The following is a 24,309-nucleotide window of genomic DNA, read 5'->3' as shown; positions in this document are numbered from 1 at the left end:
AATGTTTCCATGGCTGACAGAATTTGCTTAAGTAGGATTCTTGGAATCTCTGAAATGAAGCATGATTCTTCTTACTTAGGGACCAAACTCTTTTCTCAGAGGTCTAAGGTTAAACACCTTAGCCCTTTGGTGCAACGAATTAAATCTAGATTGAGTTCTTGGAAGTCTAACCATCTGTCTTTTGCAGGTCTTTCAGTATTAATTAAATCTGTTTTAGGTTCTCTTCCTGCTTATCTTATGAGTTGCTTTTATTTTCTTACTTCTATTTGTAAACAAATTGACTCTGTTAGTTATAATTTTTGGTGTGGTGGTAATGATTCTTGTAGGAAGAATAGTTTGATTTCCTGAAAATCCATGTGTTCTCCCTGTCATCTGGGGGGTTTGGGTTTCAGGTCAGCTAGAATCCAAAACCAATCCCTACTGCTTAAGCTTGGTTGGAGACTTCTCTCTGAGCCTCAGTCGATCTGGGCTAAACTTTTAAAGGCTAAGTATTACCCCCAAACTTCTCTCTTTGATCCCTCTATTGTGCACAGGAGGGGATCTTGGTGTTGGAACAGTATTACTACGATCATCAAGCCCCTTCAATCCTTTAGTTTTAGAAGGATCGGTAATGGTAAGGATACCTATTTTTGGACTGACCCTTGGATTCCTTCAATCCCTTCCTTTACCATTAGGCCTGGATACTCTCAGAGAATGTACCCTGAGAAGTGTGACCTATTTCTCTCTGGCCTCAGATGGAAGGAGCACCTCCTGTTGAATACTGTTCCCTCCCTCTTGCATCACATCTTATTTGTCAACTGTTCTGACACGGCTAACTCTTGGTGGTGTACTTTTAACTAAGGATGGCCGCTTTAAGACTAAAGCTGTTGCTTCTTCTCTTTTGTGTAACTCTGTAACTGATTTTGCTTCTATAGCATGGTGGAAATATTTTTAGAAACTCAAACTTCATCCTAAGTTTAAAATTTTCTTCTGGCGTGTATTACATGCAGGGATTCCGGTTAAGGATTATATTTCGAATTGGATTCAGATCGATCCCACTTGTGCTCTCTGTGGCAATTGTCATGAGACCCTCTGGCATATCTTCCTCTCTTGTGACTGGGTTAAGCACATCTGGGTAGCTGGTCCTTTGGGTTTGAGGATTGAACTCATTTCGGCCCCCTCTATTAAACATTTCTGTATCCCTATGTTGCTTGGCCGACAGCTTGATAAGGCCTCCCTAATTTGGTTCTTTTCTGTTTTTATTGTTACTTGTTATTTTCTTTGGCAGACTCGGAACATTTCTGTATTTCATTTTGTTGGTCGTAATCCTGGTTTGATTCTGCGGAAAATCAACCACTGGCTCTGGGATATGAACATTTACCGTCCCCCTCTCTATAAAATGGTTGTTTTTTTCTCTTGAATCGGATGATACTAACTGGTTTTATTCTAATCCTAGTTTTGATTTACCTACTTTAGATTTCCTTGTTTTGTTATGCGCAGGATTCGATTCCAAAGATCTAGGTAAACCTGGATGGGCTTTTGGTTTTTTGATACATGGGAAAATTCGTTTTCTGACTGCTGGGCGATGTAAAAACAATCATTTTTTGCAACCTGAGTTGACTGCCATTCTCAATGGTCTAGAGTCTGCTGTCGTGAGAGGTTTGACGCTGAAAGAAGTTTGGTGCTCTAATAGAGTGCTACCTGGACTTCTTCCAACTCCATCCCTTTCCCCTTGGTCTTATGAAGTCTTGCCCTATTTTTTGAAGATTTTGGATCGAACAAGTGGCGTCTTTTTTAAAGAACTGGCTAACCCCTCTATTGTCTCTTGGCTTAAATCTTGTGTTAAATCTGCCTCCCCTACCCCTTTGTGCATGGATTGTACAAATTTTACCCTTTAAGTTTAATCAAAATTTCTTTTCATAAAAAAAAAGAAAAAAATAAAAAGAAGAAGAAGAAGAAGAAAAGAAAAAAAAAGAGAAGAAAAAAGCCAAACCAAATTATTCAGTTCTTACTAAGTTTATTTAATCAATTTCATTCGATTTGTACATGGTTTTAGTAATTTGATTCAAATTCAATTTCAGAGGAAATAATCTCCTGAAACAAATAAATTTGGAAAGAAAATTATAACCTCATGAAGATTCAACCCCACAATATCAAGTCTGGTATCTTTCAATCCTTTTTTGTACAACTCAACAAAGTGGTTAATTTCGCAGAAGTCAACAAACACACATGATTATATGGTTTTCTTATGGTTTAGATTTAGTTTATATGAGTTACACTTTATTCAATTCAATTCAAACAAATGGTTTTCAATCTAAACCGAAACAAATTGAATGAAATTTAAAATTTCAAAACCGGTTTTTTTTTGGGTTCGATTTTAAATGGTTGATTTCAATTTCGGTTCCGATTATATATTGACATCCTTACCCATTCGAATAATTTTCTCTTCCATTTGACTTAATCAATTAAACCCCTCCCAAGCATGGATTCAAGAATTGGAGTCGGATCGGCCGATTTGGATCAGAATCAACAAAAGGCTGATTCCAATTCCAGTTGGTCCAGCTCGGCCGATCCCATTACAAAATCTAAGATTAAGGCCATTTTCATCCGATTTTTGGTAATTCGGATTGAAAGCGGATCGGAATAGGCCCAACCCGATCGGGCTACCGATTCCGAATTTGTAACAATGGTCTATGATAATTATCTGAGTTAGGTCACCCGTCGCATGATGCCCCTCTCGCGGCTCGCCGCAAGGTACGGAACACTTGGCCAGAGCCAGAGGTCTACTGTGATGGCCGAGTCAAAACTCGTCCGAGTCAAATTGCCAGTAGTTTTTTCGAGAATGATCATGGGTTTTGCAGGAATTTGAAGTCGAAAGTCGAAACAACAAACAAGCGTTCCGACTTTCAACTCCCGAATCGGTTTGTCCCATTTGATCAAAGAGTCTTATCTGCCCACGCACGAATCGGAGGTTTGGAGCCTCCAAGCAAGGAAATCAGAAATAATCGGCCACACCATCTCTCTCTTTCTCTGTATCTCTATCTTCCTTGGTGAAACAACAGCTATTGTCTTCGAAGTATGTTCAATTCTAGACTCTCACAAGTTGGGCGGATGGTCAAGCAGCTGACAAGAGGTATGGCTTCCTTCCCTCCTTCCTTCTCAATTTCTTTACTTGCTTATTTTCATCAATTTTATCCTGTAATTGTCTGCTGTCAAGTTTGAACATTAACATTGGGTGCACTAGAAATCAACATGTTCGGTGACATTAAAATGGTCTTTGCTAAAGTTCTTTTTTATTGTTTTTCGCTGCTTCTTCTGGGTTGAAGTTTGTGTAAACCTGATATCGATAAGAATCCATCTTGCATTCACCCCCCCCCCCCCAAAAAAAAAAAAAAAAAAAAAAATCCATCTTGCCCTTTCCCCTTATCTCTTCCTTCTCCTTTTTTTAAATTTGTTGTTTTCTGGTCTCTGGCAAAAGCAGGGATTTCATTTAAACATGATGAATTGGTGATTAAGCTGGTTGTTGAAGATTCACAATTCTTATGTTTAAACCAAACCAAAAATCTTCAAATAGTATATGTTGGATTATACGGACACAACTCAATTCAACGATACATTATCCCAAATAGTTGGGGCATAGCCAATTCTAAACTTGTTTCCATCCTATCTAGAGTCCTATATGCTGCTAGGCAATAACCACTCATACTTTCTTCACACAACCCCTTCCCACCCCCACCCCCCCCCAAAAAAAAAAAAAAAAAAAAAAAAAATGATGGGTCATTTTTGGCCTTGGCTTTGTCCACTGAATGCCCACCAATGGCACCATAGTGCTGGTTCTCTTATCATTCAAGTTGGTGTGATGTAAATCGAAGCGTGAAGAAGAAAAGAGTCAGGAATTACTGTTCACATGGTACCGTTCACGTGAACAGTGTCACAGCCCCTATATTGCCTTGGTGTGAATGCTACTAGAAGATCCTGTGGGGCTCAAGACCAGATCGTGTGAAGCCTTTTTTTGAAGGGTCAATTTTGTCTATGCATGGGGATTTAGGAATTAGTTTAGTTTCTATTTTAAATAGTTACTTTGTTTTTATTTTTTGTTTTAGTAACTTAGTCAAGTAGGCTTTCTTTTTCAGTTAATTTCTAATTCAGTTTAATACTTGTAAAGCAAGTCTCAGCCATATAAGAGACTGCTATTTTATTTCCTTCTATTTTTGACTCATCCCCTTGAGTCTATTTATATGTAACAGCTGATAGAGGCTGCCCACGATTTAATCAATTATTGAATGAAGTTTTGAGGCGTCCTTGCACTCAGTTATGGGAGTAAATCCTTGTTTCAGCAGCTGGGATAGCTGTGGGTGAGAGACCCAGGGTTGAGAAATCCCATCCCCCTACCCCCTTCTTCTTCTTCTTCTATCTTTCTCCTCCTCCCTTCCCTACTCTATCAACACTGCTGTGCTATTTTCTGTGACTGCAATTAATCACTGTGAGAGTATACTTTGGAGACCTGAATCAAGCGTCTGTCAAGTTCTTATTAGTTGCTGCTGTTATACAACCTGAGGAGGCTCTAGAACACCTGCGGATCTGCAGCTTCAGCCCAGTTTCTCCTGCAAACTTTGAGCCTTGATTTCTCTGCAACCTGTACTCTGTTCCAGCAGAGGTTTGGAGGACTGAATCTCACAAACCAGGGCTACACTCGATCCTAATTGGGAGTCATTCCCACTGCTGGTTTGCAAGTTATTGTTGTCTTTCTATTTTGCTGTTAGCCTAATTTTGGCCCTAGTTTGCACCCTGCTGTTGGGGTTATTTGCTTGACTATTGTGGGTTATTTGGGACTAGATTATTCTTAATCTGGTCTTACATTATGTTGTCTTTACTGTACACGATAAAAATAACCTCTTTGACTTCCTTCATCTTTCTTCTGTTGGTTAAGTTAGTGAAAGTCTTGCCCCTTGGTCATCTCAACATCGGCATCCTTAGCCACCCTCATTTTATGTTTGCCTAGTTGTGTTGATGCTATTTACCACTTCATGGTACCTCTAACTAAATCAAATTATTCACTTTACAAGGGACCTACTTCTTATCCTAGGAGTTAGCAGGTATGAGAGAGTCCCCTCTCTGTCTCTCTCTCCGAGACACCTCTTTCTTTATAGAATCACACAAGGTAGATTCTCTAGGTTAACTATCATATGCTTTCTTTCAGCCATAAAGACAAGTCATGATCTTTGTCATTCTCTTTATGCATTTCTCCCAATATCTTATGTAAGAATATAGTTTCATTGATCTCCTTAGAGTAAGTCTAAACTGATATTCCTGTATGATCGTTTCATGTCTTAGTTTATGTCCAATTATACCGGAGAGTTTATTTATGATTGATCCCAAATACCTGAAATAATCACTTTGCGGAATCTCCCTCTCGTCAATTTTGACCACCTCATTATTAGGTCTAGTATAACTAAAGTTACACGCCTTATACTCTGTCTTCGTTCTACTTATCTTAAAACCTCTTGATTCCAAGGTTGATCTCCATAGCTCCAACTTGGCGTTAATTCCTGCTTTTGTCTCATCACCAAAACAATATCATCAACAAAAAGCGTATACTAAGGATCCTCATCTTGAATGTCACTGGTTAAAACATCCATGTAAGTGCAAACAAATAAGAGCTTAAAGCTGATCCTTGATGTAAACCAATTAAAATTGGGAATTCACTACCTTGATCCCCCCCAATTCTTACACTAGTCACCACACCATTATACATATCTTTAATTATGTTCACATATTTACTTGAAACAGTTCTCTTCTCTAGTACTTGCTAGATTAACACTCTAGGGACTGTGTCATAAGCTTTTTCTAGGTCAATAATGACCATATGGAGATCCTTCTTGCATTCTCTAAATCTTTTTCATGAGTCTCCCAAGTAAGTAAATAGCCTCTGTCGTGGATCTTGCTAAATCTTGATCACAACAACATAAAAAATTCTTGAGAAAAAATTCCAAACCTTGGAAGCAGTGCCTCCTGCAATCAGGCAATGAGAAGTTGTATCCCTCCTAGGGCTCCCACAATGGTTGACTTGGAGGCCAGCGGAATACCAATAGACATTAATGACTCATCCGTGGGTAATTTACCGCTAAGGAGGTGCCAGGTAAAAAATGCAATTTTCGTGGGCAAAGATTGGTTCCAGATCCACCTACTAGCATAGGAAACATTATGAGACTGCTTCCTCACCTCATTCCAGGCTGATTTGGTAGTAAAACGACCATCGCTAGAGGGGGTCCAAACCAAAACATCTTTTTTATTAGTAATTGAAAAATTACCATTAGCAATACTATTCCTCATCTCTACCGAGTCAACCTGACATAGAATTTCCTGATTCCAAACACCGTCCTCATCCAAAACGTCCTTGACTTGCAAGGAAATATCTACCTGGAGGGCATTGTCCACGAAATCAATCAGAGGGCCAACCCTTAGCCAATTATCCAGCCAGAAGTTAATATTGCCAAAGCCTATTAACCACCTTGATTTTGCTTGCATGAAGTCGTTATAGGCCAGGACGTTTCTCCAAGACTTCGAACCAAGCTTGATCGACCCTGCCAAAGCTACATGATTATTTTTTTAAAAATTGGCTAGGAAAAAAATCACTCCACAGGGAATTATCAGATAGCACCCTCCATAAACCTTTTAACCTCAAAGAGAGGCCAAAGTCTTCCATTAGTCTGACACCCAGACCCCCCTCTTCTAACGGCCTGCAAATTTTCTGCCAACTCACCCAATGTTGGCGCTGACCCCATTCCAAAGTTCTCCATAGGAAATCAGAAAAAATTCTATTGATCCTTCCAATATTTGCCTTTGGCGGGTCCTAAGTACCAAGCACATGGATTGACATTGAGGCTAGGACATGTTTAAGCAGAGTAACATGATCCCCTGCAGACAAAAGCTTTCCCTTCCAACCTGCCACCCTGTTTCTGATTTTCCCAATTAATTCATTGAAAAAACAAATCTTATGCCTACCCGAGTAAAGCGGAGCTCCCAGATAAGTTAAAGGAAGAGGTTTTCTTGTGAAACTTGTTATAGTCCCCACCATGCAGGCCGTAGCATCAGAGCATTTATCAATCACCATGAAACAACTTTTATGTTTATTCACCAATTGACCCGCAAAACCTTCATACCTGCTAATAAAGACCAAGATTGTTTCAAGGAATTCTTTAAACTCTTTGTGAAAATGATTGTATCGTTTGCAAACAAACAATGAGAAATACCAGGGCACCCTCTTGGAAGATGGAAATACGCTGCCCGACCTTCTGAGAACAAATTTTTAACACCCCTGCTAAGCACCTCTTCTGCCAGAATAAATAACGTTGGAGATAAGGGGTCCCCTTGACGCAGGCCCCTTGAGGACTTGAAAAAACCTGATGAGCTACCTCCAACAACAACCGAAAACCAGCAATTCTCCATTGTTTTCTTAATTAAATCAATCCAAGTATCGACAAAACCAAATTTAGCAAGAACCAAATAAAGGAATTTCCATTCTAACCGGTCGTAGGCCTTTGCCATATCCAACTTGAGGATCACATTGCCTCCTCAAGTCTTCCTATTTAAGTCCTGAACCACTTCTTGGACAATGGAAATATTGTCATGAATACACCTACCCTGAACAGATGCGCCCTGTTCTTCCGCTATCTAAGAGGGGAGAATTACCGCCAATCTCGAAGCGATAATTTTAGCAATAATTTTATAAGAAAAATTACAAAGGCTAATGGGATGAAAATCAGACATTACCTTTGGGTTGTCAATTTTTGGGATCAGAACCCGGTTAGCCGAAGTGAAGCTTCTTGGAAGATTTCCCCCACCTAAAAAAATCTTTCTCCGCCTTCTAGACATCGTTCCCTACTATTTCCCAACAAGCCGTGAAAAAATATCCAGAAAATCCATCTGGGCCCGGAGCATTGTCACTCGAAAGTGAGAACATTGCCGCCTTCACTTCCTCTAACGAGGGGAGGAGTAAAAGCGAAACATTATTTTCGTCGGTCACTAGTTGGGGGATATAATGAAGCAGCTCCTCATCAACTATACACCCTTGAGAGGCGAATATGTTAGAGAAATGGCGCACCGCCAGCTTGCACCCCCTCCTGATCTATTATCCAAGAGCCATCACCTGATTTTATTTTGTTAATTCCACTCCTCTTTCTTCTGACATTAACCACTGGCTTGCTCCATGTCGATGGATGAATTTGGTGGTTTCGTGAATGGTGCAGCTCTTATTGACGCAGGGTATGTTGGCAATAACTTTACTTGGACGAATAATCAGGACGGTGCGAGTAGAGTTATGGCTAGGCTGGATCGGTTTCTGGTTAGCTCCCTCTGGTTGGCAGCATTTCCTAAGTGGGAGGTTGCTCACTTGAATAGATCCTGCTCGGATCACGTGCCTTTATTGCTTAATATTTCTGATCCTAGTAACCACTTGTTTTCATGTTTTAAATTCCAGCGAATGTGGTTATTACACCCAAGTTTTCAAGATTTCATTAAAAGCCAGTGGGAATTACCTGTTCTTGGCTCCCCTCTCTATATTTTTTTTATGAAGCTTAAAAGGCTTCACAGTGCTCTCCGTACTTGGAATAGGGAGGTTTTTGGCAACATTCACCAGAAGGTTAGGGATGCGGAGGACTCTGTAAGCATGGCAGAGGCGGCCTATGATCATCTTTCTAACTCTGAAACCAAGGAAGCGTTGGTGGAGGCCTAGAAAAATTTACAGGGGGTGTTACTGCAGGAGGAAATTTTTTGGAAACAAAAGTCCAAGGTGACTTGGCTTAAAAAAGGGGATCGCAACACCAAATTTTTTCTGCCACCCGCCTTTTTCAAGGGAGACACTACAACATTAAAATCACCCCCAACTGCCCAAGGAAACGCGACAGATCTAGAAAAGTGTTCCAAAGACTCCCACATGTCTCTTCTCTCAATCAATGAGCAAGAACCATGGACAAAAGTGATTAAGAATTTGGCAACATTGGGAGCCACACACTCCAAGGTGACAAATTGTCGGTGTTCCTCCACCACTTTGACTTGAACAGTCTCTCCAAAAAATCCAGATTCGCTCCCCATTGGCCTGACTATTGGTACAAACAGCATCCAAACCAATCCTTTTCATCACAACCTGCGCTTTTGATGATAGTGCTTTTGGCTCCGCCACAGCCACAATGTCGAGTTTATGTAAACTAACCATAGCTTTTAGCCACCTAGAAGTAGGCTTGTTCCCTACACCCTGAGCATTCCAGAATAAACAGTTCATTGGGGAGGAGCATAAGTTGATTCCACAGGTACCATCGATCTAGTAATTCTTCTCTGGTGTCCCCCTTTCTTAGCTTCCAATTGCTTATTTTTCTTTCTCGGACCCACCTGTTCAGCAGTAGATGAACTCGGGTTTGCAACAGAGTTTTCCTCTCCCAACCTTACAAAGGTTCTGTGCAGCCTTTCCTCCAGGGAAGCGGTAAATGCCTTGAAACTCTCCAGCAACGCACCATGATCCGCTGGGACATGATAGTTATCATCCAGTTGCATATAATCTCTGACAGTTCGAGCCGCTGCTTTGCTATCTAAACAAGGTGTTGAAACACCTCCAGCCGACCGAGAACCTGACACAATAAGGACGCAATCGTCCTCGTCCTCATCCTCCGAATCGGCTTCACTAATTATCTCCAGTTGCTCCAGCCCAGAACTGGTAAGCGCAACCTCTCTCGGGCTCTCGGCAAAGGCTCACCTGGCTCTTGCAACTGAGGATAATTCTCCTGTACAGCCCCTACAACCCCTTAAGAGCTAACAAGCTCTCCCTCCTCCAGCAGGCCGTCCTCATCCAAAACGTCCTTGGCTTGATTGGTCGTGACAAATGGCGCCCCAGACTCCTCACGATCATGACGCCCTCCTCGTTCAGCAGGATTCCCTGCCCCTTCGGAATCAATTGCACCAAGCGCTGTCCCACCCTCTGTGGCAGAGTTCTTTAGAGCACCGGCTTCTAATAATCTGCCCTCCTGGCAGTAGGCCTCCAGCGGCCTCCTCTACCTTTTTTACAAAGCCCTGCAATAAGCACATCATGCTTAGGAGCATTTGATATAGCAACATTAAAAGAAACCTTCCCAACACGTGAAGACCCTTCACCCCTAGGGATAACCATGCCCTCCTTATTGCGAGCAAAAACACCTTCGCCAGCCATATTGTCTTCTACTATCGTAGCGCTCCCAATACCATCGGCAATAGCCTTCCCCTTTGAGTCTGACCGAGCAACCCCTCCCCCCTTATTCCTCGTAGGTTTTCGACACGCCTCCCTGGAGTGCCCTAGTTTAGAGCAATGGTCACAATACAAAGGTAACTTCTCATATACTACCTTCTGGTAAAAGCCATCAACACCACAACCAATCCACACCTTGGTTGGGAGCGAAGAACGCTGGTCGATTTCAACACAAGCCCGTGCTGCCACCGTTCTTGTACAATTAGAGGTAGCACTATCAATTTAACACCTTTTCCATTCGCTCCAGCGATAGAGACCAGAAAATTCCCTTGATAGAAATTAACAGGCAGCTCTGGGAGAGACACCCAGATTGGAGCAAAACGCGACTCTCAACCCGATATGAAATCACTCGTCCACTAAATGAAGCGTAGCAGAAAACCTTGGACATGAATCTGTGCCTGCATCCACATCTTAACGTAGTCCACATGCTTAAATGCCTTGGATCCAATGACGATAGGATAACATCCCCTTGAATAAACAGCGTTTTCTGAAGGTACTCCTTGATTGCAAACAGGGAGGGCCTGCCCTAGCTACACTTTGCAATCAAAGAGGAACTGAAAGCACGTTCGGAGATTTCCACTTCCTCCCTAGAAAAGAAAACCGCAGGTTCCCCGAAATAAACAGACGGCTTCTTAACCTCCATCACAACCGGAGGGGTAACAAACGATCAAGAGACCGCAGTGGCATAGGAGACTGGCAACACCCCAGCCGAGGCAGAACTGAGTGGGGGATCAGGAGGGCGATCCTCCCGAGAAGCAGGAGGATCGGCCATGAAACCTAGAATCGCAAAGCACCACTATGCTAACATGCACCTCCAGAGCCCTACTATGCTAACATAAACCAACAGTTGAAAGTTTACTTTTTTGATTCTGAAACTGTGACTACAGGGATTTAGAAGAGTGTCTCATCTTAGTTAATTCAGGCCAACAACATTGATTTCTCAACTCAGAGTACTTACGATAGTCTATAAACAGGATGTAGTTCACGATCGGGCAGAGAATTTGATTTATTCTGCTAACTTCTGAAACAGAAATCTGCTTAAGATCTGTAAAAACAGCTAAGCCATATAACTGACTAATGTCCGCAAGTCAGTTGAGAACAGGTCAGAAAATAGTAAAGACAAGGCACAGTAGATAAGAAGAGGAACCGGATCTAATGGTGCCCATACTGCACCACTTACTTTGTGTGCTTTATCAAAGCATGTTTAGTCCTTATTGTGGGTGATTTGACCTGCTTTCATTAACCTCTCTTGAAAAGCTAAACATCAAAAATCCATTTTGTTTTTTTTTGTGAATGTCTTAACTTTTCTTCTTCTAGATTTTTCCTAAACCCTAATAACCCCTACTTGGGTAGGATGAATTATACCAGAGTCTCTAATGTATATCCTGGGTGTTATATTTGGGCCCATTACACACTGACATAAGAGATGGTTTTCTTTGCAAGCATTTTCCCTCATTTATTAATATGCTAAAAAATTTGTTTAAGTCATCAAATCTCTAGTTGAGAATTTTCCCTTTTCTGTAAGAAAAAAGAATTTATATATTAGTCACTTGGAAGAACAGATAAGAGATTTACAACAGCGGAAGTATTTCATACAAATCACAAACTCCATCCCCTCCAGAGAAAGGAAATACTGACTCTTTGGAATTTATTATGGGAGGAAGCCCATCATACCACCCTTTCCAGAGCTTTCTAGCCAACTGATTCAAGGGCACATAAATGCCTTAATTAATTATTAATGCTGAGTTTTTCCCACCTCCACAAACTCCATTGCTTGTGGCCCCGATATTCAGTCATTGGTTTCTCTAACCTCGTAATTATTTTTCAACTGTTCAAGTTCTTTGGTATGGTCCAGGATATGTGCAAGTCTTCCCGAACTGTATTCAATTTTGCAACAGGAGCAAAGGTCTTCTGGTAGTCAATCCCATATGTCTGAGTGAAGCCTCTTGCAACCAGACGTGCCTTATACTGATCCACAGTGCCATCAACCTTCTGTTTGACCACAAACACCCATTTACATCCCACTGGTTTTTTCCCTGGAGGAAGATCTACAAGATCCCAAGTTTTATTTTTTTTCAAGGCTTTCATTTCTTCCAGCATAGCTGCTTTCTACTTTCCATTTGCATAAGCTTCCTGCCAATTTTTAGGAATAGAAACAGAAGAAAGAGAAGACACAAATGCACGAAAAGACAGAGAAAGAGAACTATAAGAAACAAAGTGAGAAATGGGATGCAAGGTGTAAGTCCTAGTACCTTTGCGAAGAGCAATATTTAGTTCGGAAGGAGAAGTCTCACCAGGAGGAGGAGGATGAGGATCTGTACCCTGAGCCGGCAATTGGATAGGTACGGGTGCCACAGTGGATTGATGCTGCCCTCTTTTAGAGCATCTCTTTTGGTAGGTGATAACATTCGAGTTGTCAATTCTCTTCTGAAATTCACTGATGGTCTTCTGGATTGGAGTCAACTCCCCCTGACTAGGAACATGGCCATCATTATTTTCTACAAGCTCCCCTTGTAAAGGAATCCCTGTGGAAGAAGGGGCAGCAGCCAAAGTAGGCTTCAAAGTAGGCTGGACAGAAGCCATAGGCTCCAAAGCATAGTTCAAAATCTCGAGATTTCGAGAATTTCGACCCCCTCGAAACGAAATGGCCCCTAGAATAAAAAAAAATACAAAATTTTGATCGAAATTCTCGAGAAATTGCTTTATATAAAATACCATGTTTCGACAGTCTCAGTCGAAATTAGAAATTTTGACCGAGACTGAGAAACAGAGAGCATTTTTCCTCCTTTGGCACTTTTGCTTGGTTTTTGAAGGTTTTAGCTCATTTCTTCTTCAATCTTCCACTTCCCACTTGAATCCTTGCCGCATCTACGCCGGAATCATTTGGAGAACAAACTTCTTAGCACATCTGTGAAGCCTTTCCATTATTCCAGGTAAAACCATATTCTCAAAATTGATTTTTTTTCTTCGGGAAATGCATGATCAACATGTTTGTTTGTGATGAAATAAATATGTGTTAGACACCGGAAGCCGATCTACGACGTGGCGTGCATTTGTCCTGCATAGGATAGGTTACCTATATCCTAGGATAAGTTACCTTCAGCATGTTGATGATGCAGTTTACATGGCCACTGTGGATGACTACACTCGCTTCTTCTCCCAGACTATGACGTGGCATGCATTTGTCCTATAGTCGGAGAGCAATACACGTCGGCTCCAGCGGACCATGAGTGGGGTTGATCCTGGACGGCGGAGTAGTTATTATTAGCAAATTTGTAAACATTTGAGATGAATGATGACTAGTGGACTACTTGACTTGTAGCCTTGTAGGGGACAATTGGGGATATTGACATATTGTGATTTGGAATGTTTGATATCATCTTCTTAAATCTTAACTCTTAAGTTGTTATTTGTTAACTTGTTATTAACTTGATGTCTTATGTACTTAATATATGATTTATGACTTTACTTATGAGTCATTAGGTTTCCAACTTAGTTCCAAGTCAATTTACTTGTTTAATGTACAATGTGTATATGTAAATGTGTAATTAACTAAGTTATACATTAGGGTTCGACCGTAAGTTACCAATCAATGATGCACATCCAAAACACCATTTTGGGTGACTATTTTTGCAATTTGGACATTTAAATGTGTTTATATAGCCTAAAATAGGGTTTCCATGAAGTTTCAGGCCTTAACTTGGCCTAAAACCTACCGAAATGACCTATCGAAACATACCAGAAAAAATACAATATTTCGACCGAAATATCCGAAATTTTGAATATTTCAGCCAGCTCGAAATACCGAAACGAAACGAGTTCTCGAACGATGCTCCAAAGTAGGAGGATCCTCAAGGGGAGGAAGCACAAACACATCTTCACTAGAACTAGAATTCTCCCCTTGAAGATGTGGAGATGGATAATAGGAAAGACCTTCGTGAAAAACAACATCCATACTGACCAGAGTACTACGGGAAGGGGGATGGTAATATTTATAACCTTTCTGGGTTGGAGAGTAACCTAAGAAAACACACCGCAATCCACGAGGGTCAAGTTTACCATGAGATTTCGTGTCTCTGGCATAGCACACACAACCAAACACCTTGGGAGGAACCACAAAGGTGGAATTCCCATGTAAAAGTTTAGTCGGACTGCGGGAGTCAAGAACACGAGAAGGCAACCGATTAATGAGATAGGTTGCAGTGAGGATAGCATCCCCCCAATATTGGGAGGGAACATGGCGCGAAAACATTAACGCCTTGGTCACTTCCAACAAATGTCGGTTCTTCCCTTCAGCCACACCATTTTGGGCTGGGGTATCGATACAACTAGTCTGGTGAATAATCCCATTATCAGCCAAATACCTCTGAAATTGGTTTTCCTTATACTCAGTACCATTATCACTTCTCAAAATCTTGAGATTAGCCTGGAACTGAGTTTGGACCATCTTATGGAAATGCTGAAAACAGGAAAAAACTTGACTCTTAGTGTGCATAAGATAAACCCATGTATGCCTAGAATGACAATCAATAAAAGAAACAAACTAACGATGACCAGAAAGTGAAGTTTTACGACTAGGGCCCCAAACACCAGAATGCACCAATTGAAAAAGTGAAGAACTCCTTTTATTTGAAACCGAATAAGTAGAACGTGTCTGTTTGGCCAGAACACAAGCCTCACAAAAATTATCGGCCTTATCACATGATTTGACCAAAGTAGGAAATAAATATGCTAATATTCCTAATGGAGGGTGACCTAATCTAGAGTGTCACTGGTAAATTTCAGAAGAGACTAAGGAGTTTTGATGTGGAGATGGTAACGGGGGTGGAGTAAGACGACCATCATCAAGCAGGTTCAAGCCACCATGCACTTTACCCAATCCAATCGTCTTCCCAGAGGTCAGATCCTGAAACACACAATGGGAAGGAAAAAAAGTCACTTTGCAGTGAAGATCACGAGTAAGACTATTAATAGAAAGAAGGTTAGTAGTAAAATTAGGAATATGCAAAACCAAAGACAAAGTAAGGGAGGAAGTGCAGTTGATGATTCCTTTTCCAGGTATGGAGGAAAGGGAACCATCAGCTACTTTGACCTTGTCTTTCCCAGAAGTTGGAGAATACCGATGGAACATGCTAGAGGAACCGGTCATGTGATCCGTAGCCCCGGAATCAATGATCCAAGGATCAAGGTACTAAAACTCGGGTCTCGGTGCCAACTCGACTCTTGGAAAAACCGAGACGAGTCGAGATCTCGCCGAGATCTCGCCGAGTTGGTGCATTTTTTTTTTTTTCAACTCGAAGCCTCAACTTTGGGTCAACCTAAGATCTGGACCCGAGATCCTAGATCTCGCCGAGATATGTCGAGTTTTGTCCAATTAGGTAAGGTATTTAAGTGGTAGGTGGGTTAAAATAATAGGTTGAAACCGAGATCCAACCGAGATCCGAGATCTCGGCGAGATCTCGCCGAGATATTGCACTTTTGAGACTCGCAGGCAATCTCGTCTCGAGATTTCGAAAATCCGAGAAACTCGGCGAGATCTCGGCCAGATCTCGCGAGTTCTCGAACCTTGCCAAGGATGGGAAGCTACAGACGCACAATGACCACCAAATGGAATACCTGCCCGGGCAAAGTGTGAACCTGAAGGAGCAGAAGAGGTGGCAGGAGCTGATGTAGTAGAGGCAGCAGCAGCGGAAGACCTTAGCAGTCGTAGGAAAGCCTGTAGATCATCCTGGGATAGGCCAGTGTCAGTAGCCGCGGCTGTAGGAACAGATTCAGAGTGGTTTGCCTTATTTTTTGTCTTTTTCTTGGCAGCCTGTTTAGCTTCAAAGTCAGCTGGCTTCCCGTGAAGTTTCTAGCACTTCTCTTTGGTGTGGTAGGGCTTGTGACAATGCTCAAAAGTAGCAATCCCTATAGTAGAATCACCAAGAGAAACATGTCCGACAGGGGTAGGGGTAGCCTGGGCAGCAGACTGGAGGGCTGATCTGTCAGTAACAGGAGGGTGGAGCATAGCAGTCCGACGGTTCCCTTCAGAGGAGACCAAAGCATAGGATTGTTCAAGTGTGGGAAAAGGGGAATGACCCAATACCTGAACACGAATCTGGTCATACTCCATGTTCAAACCAGCCAAAAAATCATAGACCTTGGTTTTGTCCAAATGCTTCTTATATGCAGTGATATCAGCAGTTGTAGTGGGATGGTAATCAGAAAATGGTCCAGTTGCTGCCAGAGACTGCGCAAAGTAGCTTAGTATTTGGAGATAGATAACTCCCCCTAAGTATTATTATTGGCCTTCTTCCGGAGTTCATATACCTGTGCATCATTACTGAGCTGTCCATATGTCTCCTTGCAAGCAGATCAAATTTGATGGACTGTATCAAGGAGAAGAAAACCATCGGCAAGGTTTGAGTGCATTGAGCCAATCAAATAGGCCATAAGTACACCATTGTTGGAGATCCACCTGGTCAGAGAAGGGCCAGCTTCAGCTGGCATGACAGTAGTGCCATCAATATGGCCAGTAAGCCCACAGCCAGCAATGACAAAGTAGGCAGAGCGAGACCATGTCAAGTAATTGCTCCCATCCAGTTTGATAGGATTAGGGAGAAGATCACGGGTGTCATTCCTACTGTACCCATTATCAGTAGAAGTAGCAGTAGAAACCTCAGATTCAGCCATAAGTGCAGCAGGAAAAACCAAATCGCGGAGAAGGGCTGTGGTGACAAGAAACACAAGAAATCCTCCAAATTAAAGGCTGAAAATTGAAGGAGAATCCCCTTTCAATGTCACAAGATGTGTCTCCAAAAATCAGCAGTAGCAGACAAGTGTAGCCCCTAGATCAATTTTTCCAGGGTTTTGAGAAAAAACCCTGTTAGGCTGAAATCGATATAGGGTAGAATTTGCCCAAAAACTGAATTGTTGAGGCTCAAATTTAGGGCAGTTATGTCTTTATAAGGGGAGAACCAGCCTTAAAAAAATCAGCACCAACAGAGGCTCAAAACCCTGAGATCGATTTTTTCAGGGTTTTGAAAAAAACCCTGATTTTGTTGAGATCAATGTAGGGAGAGAAACCTGCAAAAAAAGCACTGGATTGAGCTGAAACTTGGCTCAAGCCTGGGTCTAGAAGAGACTGAGCACCCCTCCAAATATCAGCTCTAGCAGAGGACAGCAGCCCCTAGATCGATATTTGTCAGGGTTTTGAAAAAAACCCTGTTTTTGAAGAAATCAATCTAAGGGGTCTTCAAGAGAAGAAAACTTCAACAAAGGAACCTGCTGCAGTTCTTGATCTTCAATAAGGGAGAGTGGTTCCTTACAGTTGAGGTGGAATCAATCAAATATGGGTAGCTTCAAATATCGCAGCCAAGGTGTTGTCAATATTGAAAAACTTATTTAACCATGGAATGAGGTGAGAAAGGGCAGCAACTGGATCTATGGATCACCTCATCAGTGCTGCCTTATTGAAGAATAGAGAACAAAAGAAGAAAAGAGAGAAGAGAAGAGGAGATCGAGAGAGAGAGAGAGAGAGAGAGAGAGAGAGAGCTGAAAATAGAAGGTAGAGGACCCTAATTCAAAACCTGCTTTGATACCATGTTAACAGATTTGGAATTAGAGTAAGGCTTGGATGATTAATGATCATCCCAAGCTCTTTATTTATATCATTGAGAAAAGAGGACAGAAGTACAAATAAGCAATGTGGGACTAAAGCCCACATAATAAAAACATAAAAAACACAAGGAAAGGGTCCAAAATACCCCTACGGTTCTAACATGTACTATGATAAAAGGGATAGAATGGGAGTGAAGTTCTTCCACCTTTGGAGCAAGTTGGAATATTTCATGTCTTATTATTTCAAAGAGGTCATATTTACACATTGGGAGTGTGATCATGTTAGGCCATATGCTATATATCCCTCCACATAGGCATTGTCAGAACAGCTCTACTACATTCCCATGTCGAAGTGATACTTATTTTCAAACAAGTATCCTCCTAAACTCCATTGCTTGAATTGAGCACCATTTCTGCCCATTTTTTATGTCTCCTCCACTAGATTGAGTCTTACTTGGTCAATTCTGGTCAGTTTTACTTGTGTTTGAGTTAGCTAGAAGAATTTATAGTGGTAGTGAAAAAGCTATAAAGCCTCCACACTTTTAGCAGTTTTCCTTTTAGTCAGGAATTAGTTAATAGAAGCCTCTTTTTTATTAGTTTTGGTACTGCCTTAGTTAAAGAGGCGGTTTTATAGTCTTCGATAAAAATTTAATGGACATAGAGTAAAAGAAGTTGCATATAAGCAGATGTAGGTGCACTGTCTTGGACCGACCCAAACCCATTTGGGTATCCATGTGAAGATGAACCGGGTCCATGGGTTTTTAGGTCTAGTATGATATTTAATTTCTTAGGGTTTTTTATTAGTTGGGATTTTATTTTGTAATCTTTTATTTTAAATAGATTACTTAGTGGTAGAGTCCTTTCCATACTTTAGTTTTTGTAGGTTAATTAATAGTAGAGTTGATTTAGGAATTTAATTTTCAGATTTAGTAAGCAATTAGGAGTCTCTTATTTTATCTCTAAATATTCTTGTAATCAGGTTTATTTTTCAGTTTTGGAATGAAATTTTATTGAGTTGTTTGTGTGCCGACCGATACGTTAACAATGGTTGTGTGACCACTTCTCCCCACTTCTGTTATTTTCTTCTTCTTCTTCCCCAGTGATTTCCTGTTTCTCCCTGTTTCTGGCGGTAACAGCAGACCCTCTTTTGGTCTTTCATTATCTCTTCCCTCTTCTCTTTTCTCCCTGAGATTAGGATCGAAGGAACCCTTTTCCCTTAGCGGTTCAAACATTAGTCTCCCCTTCCTCTACAACCTTTTTGCTGTGAGTTTCATACCCAGATTCAGACCTGGTTTTTGATTCACCGCCAAGGCCTGTTTGAGTCATTGATTATCAGCACAATACCCACATATCGGATCTGTTGTTGAGTGCTTCTAAGTTCTAAGACCCCTAGGTGCTATGAACCACTACCTGAAATTTCAGATTGAAAGGTTCAAAGGTGAGTGAGTTCTTCTCTTAAAACCAAATCTGGTTTTTCCGCCTCTGGTTATGTTGGGAGGTTGAAGGCAAGTAGACAACCCCAAACCTCCCTCACAACTCCCCTTGTCTCTTACTTTATTGCCCCACTTTCCAATAATACCCCTTCTCTTAGTCCTTTAATCCCTCGTGTTCTTATTTTACCCTTAGTTCCAAGTATACCCTTTACCCATCATATGTGTTATCCCACTTTTTCGATTACAGTATTGCCACCATTGTTATAAACTTCAATTTATTTACAGATTTTGCCATTAACCCTTTTATTTGAGCCTTCTATTATTCGGGTGGGCCCATACGCGATCCGATTTGGGTCTTTTGAGCCCCGGATCTACATTATAAGCAGGTTGCAGGCTCACTTGTAAATTAGATTTTGGGTATGAATGAATGAGTGCATGCAGGCATCTCTTCCTGCAGGAAATACTTAGCTACTATCTGTAACTAGGCCTCTTTTATTGTTGATCCTTGTCTGTTTACATCTGCACATGACACCAATGGCGGTGCGGAGATGGTGTCATCCACATGGGGGCCTCATGGTCAGAGCAGGAGAGAGAAAATAATAAAGAACCCCCATGTGAAAGGTAAATAGTTTACTCTGGCATCGTGGTGATTCTTTTCATATTTATAATTATGGGGGTTGTTTCAAAATTCCTTAAAGTGCAGATTATGTTACTGAGTTCTAAGTGTTGATTCATAACCTCCGTTGATATTTGCTCTGCTTATGCATTGTTCTTCAAGTTCTTGTGATCATCTTATAATTTGTGACAGGAAGCTAGAGTTTCTTTTGATGTTCCACTTGTGTTTTGATCAATCAAAGGGACTTTCAAAACTGGTTCTGATTATTGATCTTCAATTCTGATTTGTCTACAAATCAACCAGTTTCTGTATTTTGATGTCCTTGTTGATTGATTGGGTTTTAAACCTAGAATTCAATATTCTGCTAAGAATTCTGACACATACCAATCTCACCTCATAAAAGTTGACATAAATTAGGTTTTTTTTAACTAGCGACTATATTTTAGCCTATTTATTGTGGGTGATTTGACCTGCTTTCATTAACCTCTCTTGAAATGTTAAACATCAAAAATCCATTTTTTTTGGTGAATATGTTAACTTTTCTTGGGTAGGATGAATTATATCAGAGTCTCTAATTTATATCCTGGGTGTTATATTTGGGCCCATTACACTGACATAAGAGATGGTTTTCTTTGCAAGCATTTTCCCTCATTTATTAATATGCTAAAAAATTTGTTTAAGTCATCAAATCTCTAGTTGAGAATTTTCCCTTTTGTATACGAAAAAAGAATTTATATATTAGTCACTTTGGAAGAACAGATAAGAGATTTACAACAGCGAAAGTATTTCATACAAATCACAAACTCCATCCCCTCCAGATAAAGGAAATACTGACTCCTTGGAATTTATTACGGGAGGAAGCCCATCATACCATCCTTTCCAGAGCTTTCTAGCCAACTGATTCAAGGGCACATAAATGCCTAGTTAATTATTAATACTGAGTTTTTTCCCGCCTCCACAAACTCCATTGCTTGTGCCCCGATGTTCAGTCATTGGTTTCTCTAACTTTGTAATTATTTTTCAACTGTTCAAATTATTTGGTATTGCCCAGGATATATGTAAGTCTTCTGGGGAAAAAAATGACAAGAGACCCTCTGGTTTAGAAATTTTACTCAGACATGCTAAGCCATGATTTGTCTCCATATCCCTGAGTATTGGTTTCAGTTGTGCTTCAATTTTATTACTTCAAGCTATCCAGAAAAGTTTGATGTATTTTCATTCATAACTGTGTAAAGTTGGTGATATGATGTCTATCTTGTTTTCTTTAACATCAATTGTTTCCTTTTCAGCAGGTCAATTCACATCTGTAACTAGAGCTGAGTACTTGCAAAGCCCATACAATTGTTATCCGTGGCCAGTGGTTAGCTCAATCTTTCTGATTATGGAAACATCTAATTATTTCTATGATCATCTGACTATTACACCAATAATTTTTGCTCGCAGTTTTTTTTAAAAATATATTTTTTAACTTCCATTTTTTTTGGCTGCCCAAATTGTTTGTCCATCACAGAACAAGTAATTGTTTTTTAAATAATTTAGTACATTAACTTTTACTACATTTTGAATTATCATCCCATTTGAAAAGAATTTTGTCCCAAGTAATGGAAGGACAATTTTGGAAAACTGGGGGGATTTTAATGCTTTCACCACTCTTGCTTAAACTTTGGATTTTCTTAAAGGGGACAATCATTGTGGGACTGAGGGTGTATTTGTTTAGCTTCATAATTGGGATCTGGAAAGTGTTATGCAAGCATGAGTTTGGCCAATGTGGGAAAATCTCAGTTTTGTTTTGCTAGGTTATTCAATAAAGAACTGTAACCTAAGCCAACCCAATTATTCAATAGGTTGATTTGCTAACCTAAACCTAGAAAGAAAGTGAGGTCTGTGCAGTTGAATATTAGGCTGGGTTAAGAATTACCACGTAGTTTTGCACAATTGCAGCCATTCCCTGATAGTTTGTGCATTTTGGAGCTTGATTTTATTTAAGATGAGATCGTTAGTCAAGCTATATACTCTTTCTTTCATTCTTCTTCTTCCTTTAAAAAAAAAAAATTTGTACTTTTGATCTTTACAATAGCCAAGGTGTCATGTTTGAACTTTGAACTACAATAAAAGGGCTGAGATCATGTCTAATGTTGTCTTCCAGAAACATCGTCCTTTCTCTACCACAGCTGCTGATAATAGTCACGAGGAAGGGAATGAAGAGAAAGAAGGGTATGTTCTGCTCTTTCACTTTAGTCCTGAGATAGCTGTAATTGAGGCTTTCATAATTCCTACTCAGAATACAAATACCATTGTTCAAAAGTATACTCTAATCTCAAAATCTGTAAATAGAATGTTATATTATCTAACCAGTCTGACATTTGAGCTTAGTGTATAGGGGCATTGGATGCTATTATTCTCGAGGATCATAGTTGTCAAAGTGTCTAGGCGACCCAAGGCGTTGGAGGGGGCCTGGACGCAAGGCGACACCAAGAAGGCGACCAAGAGCCCGCCTAGACAACCAAGGCGACCCTAGTTGTCAAGGTGCCTGGACGTCAATGCGCCCGCCTTGGCAATGCCTTGACAACTATGTTGAGGATATTCCATGCACTCCATGCAGCTTTCTCTACATATGTCCTAATAAGCTGGAAAGTTACATGCTCTTGTTGATCTCTTCAAACTCTAGTATTCCTGTAATTGTGTAGGATATCTGTGACATTTGTTGACAAGTATGGAGAGGAGAAGGAAATCAAGGTCCCTATTGGGATGTCTATGTTAGAAGCTGCCCACCAAAATGATATCGAACTTGAAGGTAAATATTTGAAAGCGATATTTAAAATAATTACTTATTTAGCATTATCCAGTTCATCGTACAGAATGCTGGTAAGTGTTAGAAATTGGAGGGTGAGTAGGTTTCGATGTTATTCAACTCAAATTGTAGCATTTGACTAAAAATTGCAAGGATTAATGTCCCGGCTGCAATGTGATCACAGGAGCGTGTGAAGGTTCGCTTGCATGTTCCACATGTCACGTGATTGTGATGGTACGGTATTGGCAACTCCGTTATTCTAGAATTTGTATTTAAGCATTGCTGGTACCTCTAAGACAATACTGAGCTAAGATTTGAGGCTGACTGGTGAATCTTGTTTTAGGACGTTGATTACTATAATAAACTAGAAGAACCATTGGACGAGGAGAACGATATGTTGGATCTGGCATTTGGTCTTACAGAAACGTGTGCATCTCTATCATTGGAGCAGTAAGAAGTTCTTCATTCACCATCAGATCTAGTTTTGAACATTTGATTTGGGTCTTTGCAGGTCTCGCTTGGGTTGTCAGGTGATTGCTAAGCCTGAACTTGATGGAATTCGCTTAGCGCTCCCTGCTGCCACCCGAAACTTTGCTGTTGATGGGTATGTACCAAAACCACACTGAATACTTTGAGAAGGCAGACATAGCATGTCATTGTCTCAGTTTTGTAGAATTCCTTTTGTTAGTAAAAACTATACACATTTCATTTTTCGATAATGGTTAACTCTCATCGTATTGTTCAATTGTTTGTAGTTTTTGCATATAGGACTTTCATTTTACTTACTCTGGTGGATATCCAGTAACATAACTCATATCTTCAATAACATGACTCTGTCATTCATAAATTTAAAAAGGAATTCCTGCCATCTTTCTTATTTTTGTGATATGCTTTCCCATGGCACACTTATTGGGATCTAGCTAGCATGCCTTTTAGTGCTTTTCTGCAGTTTGTTGCTTCCAAGCTGAGATCAAATTGAGCTGTCCATCTTTTTCTTTTCTTGTTTTCCTCTTTTCCTGGAACATTTGTCTGCGGCATTTTCTCTGAGGCATCTGTGAGTTACAGGGCTGTTGGTATAGAGGATTCACTGATGTACACTGCAGTTGCTTCATGGAGCAACGTCACAGATGATCCCACTTTACCTTTTTCACTTCTGATACTCATTTCCAAACCTTTTTTTTTTGGTAGTGATCCATATTGAACAAATATTGGATTCCCTCCTAAACTTGGGAACCTAATATTTGGTCTTATCTTCCACCTCATCTAATTGAGAAGAATCAATTATAATCTTTTGTAATCTTTTGTAATCCATTGTGTGTATTGTATATACCTAACATAGATTAAGCTATCTATGTAAACTCTACACCTATATATTATGTAATATTCAATACAACCAATCAAGGGAAATTACATTCAATCATATCCTAGTTTATTATGGTATCATGAGCCAATTCTAGGCTAACACCTAAAATAGACCCACCCACTCCCTCCCTCTTTCAACCGTTCCCCCCTCCTCCATGGCCGACCAAATCCCCACATCTGGAGCACTCACCACCATGTCTCCTACCACCATCTTTTCTACTCCATCTTCCACATCCGCCCGTCACCTTCTCTCTCA

The 24,309-nt window shown here is 40.6% G+C and overlaps 1 protein-coding gene across 2 annotated transcripts; it reads left to right on the top strand.

The window, feature by feature from the left end:
* The first annotated feature begins 3,016 nt into the window (after window positions 1-3,016).
* Window positions 3,017-23,452, top strand: LOC122666889 (2Fe-2S ferredoxin-like). Of its 2 annotated transcripts, none has more exons than XM_043862986.1 (7): window positions 3,017-3,112; window positions 21,193-21,260; window positions 22,047-22,115; window positions 22,586-22,694; window positions 22,876-22,925; window positions 23,035-23,117; window positions 23,203-23,452. In XM_043862986.1, the coding sequence occupies exons 1-7, from the start codon at window positions 3,058-3,060 to the stop codon at window positions 23,315-23,317; spliced, it is 549 nt and encodes a 182-aa protein (XP_043718921.1). In that variant the 5' UTR covers window positions 3,017-3,057; the 3' UTR covers window positions 23,318-23,452. The 2 variants fall into 2 exon arrangements, with proteins under 2 accessions (XP_043718921.1, XP_043718920.1); XM_043862985.1 differs by having other exon boundaries at window positions 21,190-21,260; window positions 22,047-22,114; window positions 22,588-22,694.
* The last annotated feature ends 857 nt before the right edge of the window (window positions 23,453-24,309 follow it).

This window comes from Telopea speciosissima, chromosome 7 (genome assembly GCF_018873765.1).
Source record: "Telopea speciosissima isolate NSW1024214 ecotype Mountain lineage chromosome 7, Tspe_v1, whole genome shotgun sequence".
NCBI classification, from domain to species: domain Eukaryota; kingdom Viridiplantae; phylum Streptophyta; class Magnoliopsida; order Proteales; family Proteaceae; genus Telopea; species Telopea speciosissima.
This window is presented reverse-complemented; position numbering and strand designations above follow the sequence as displayed.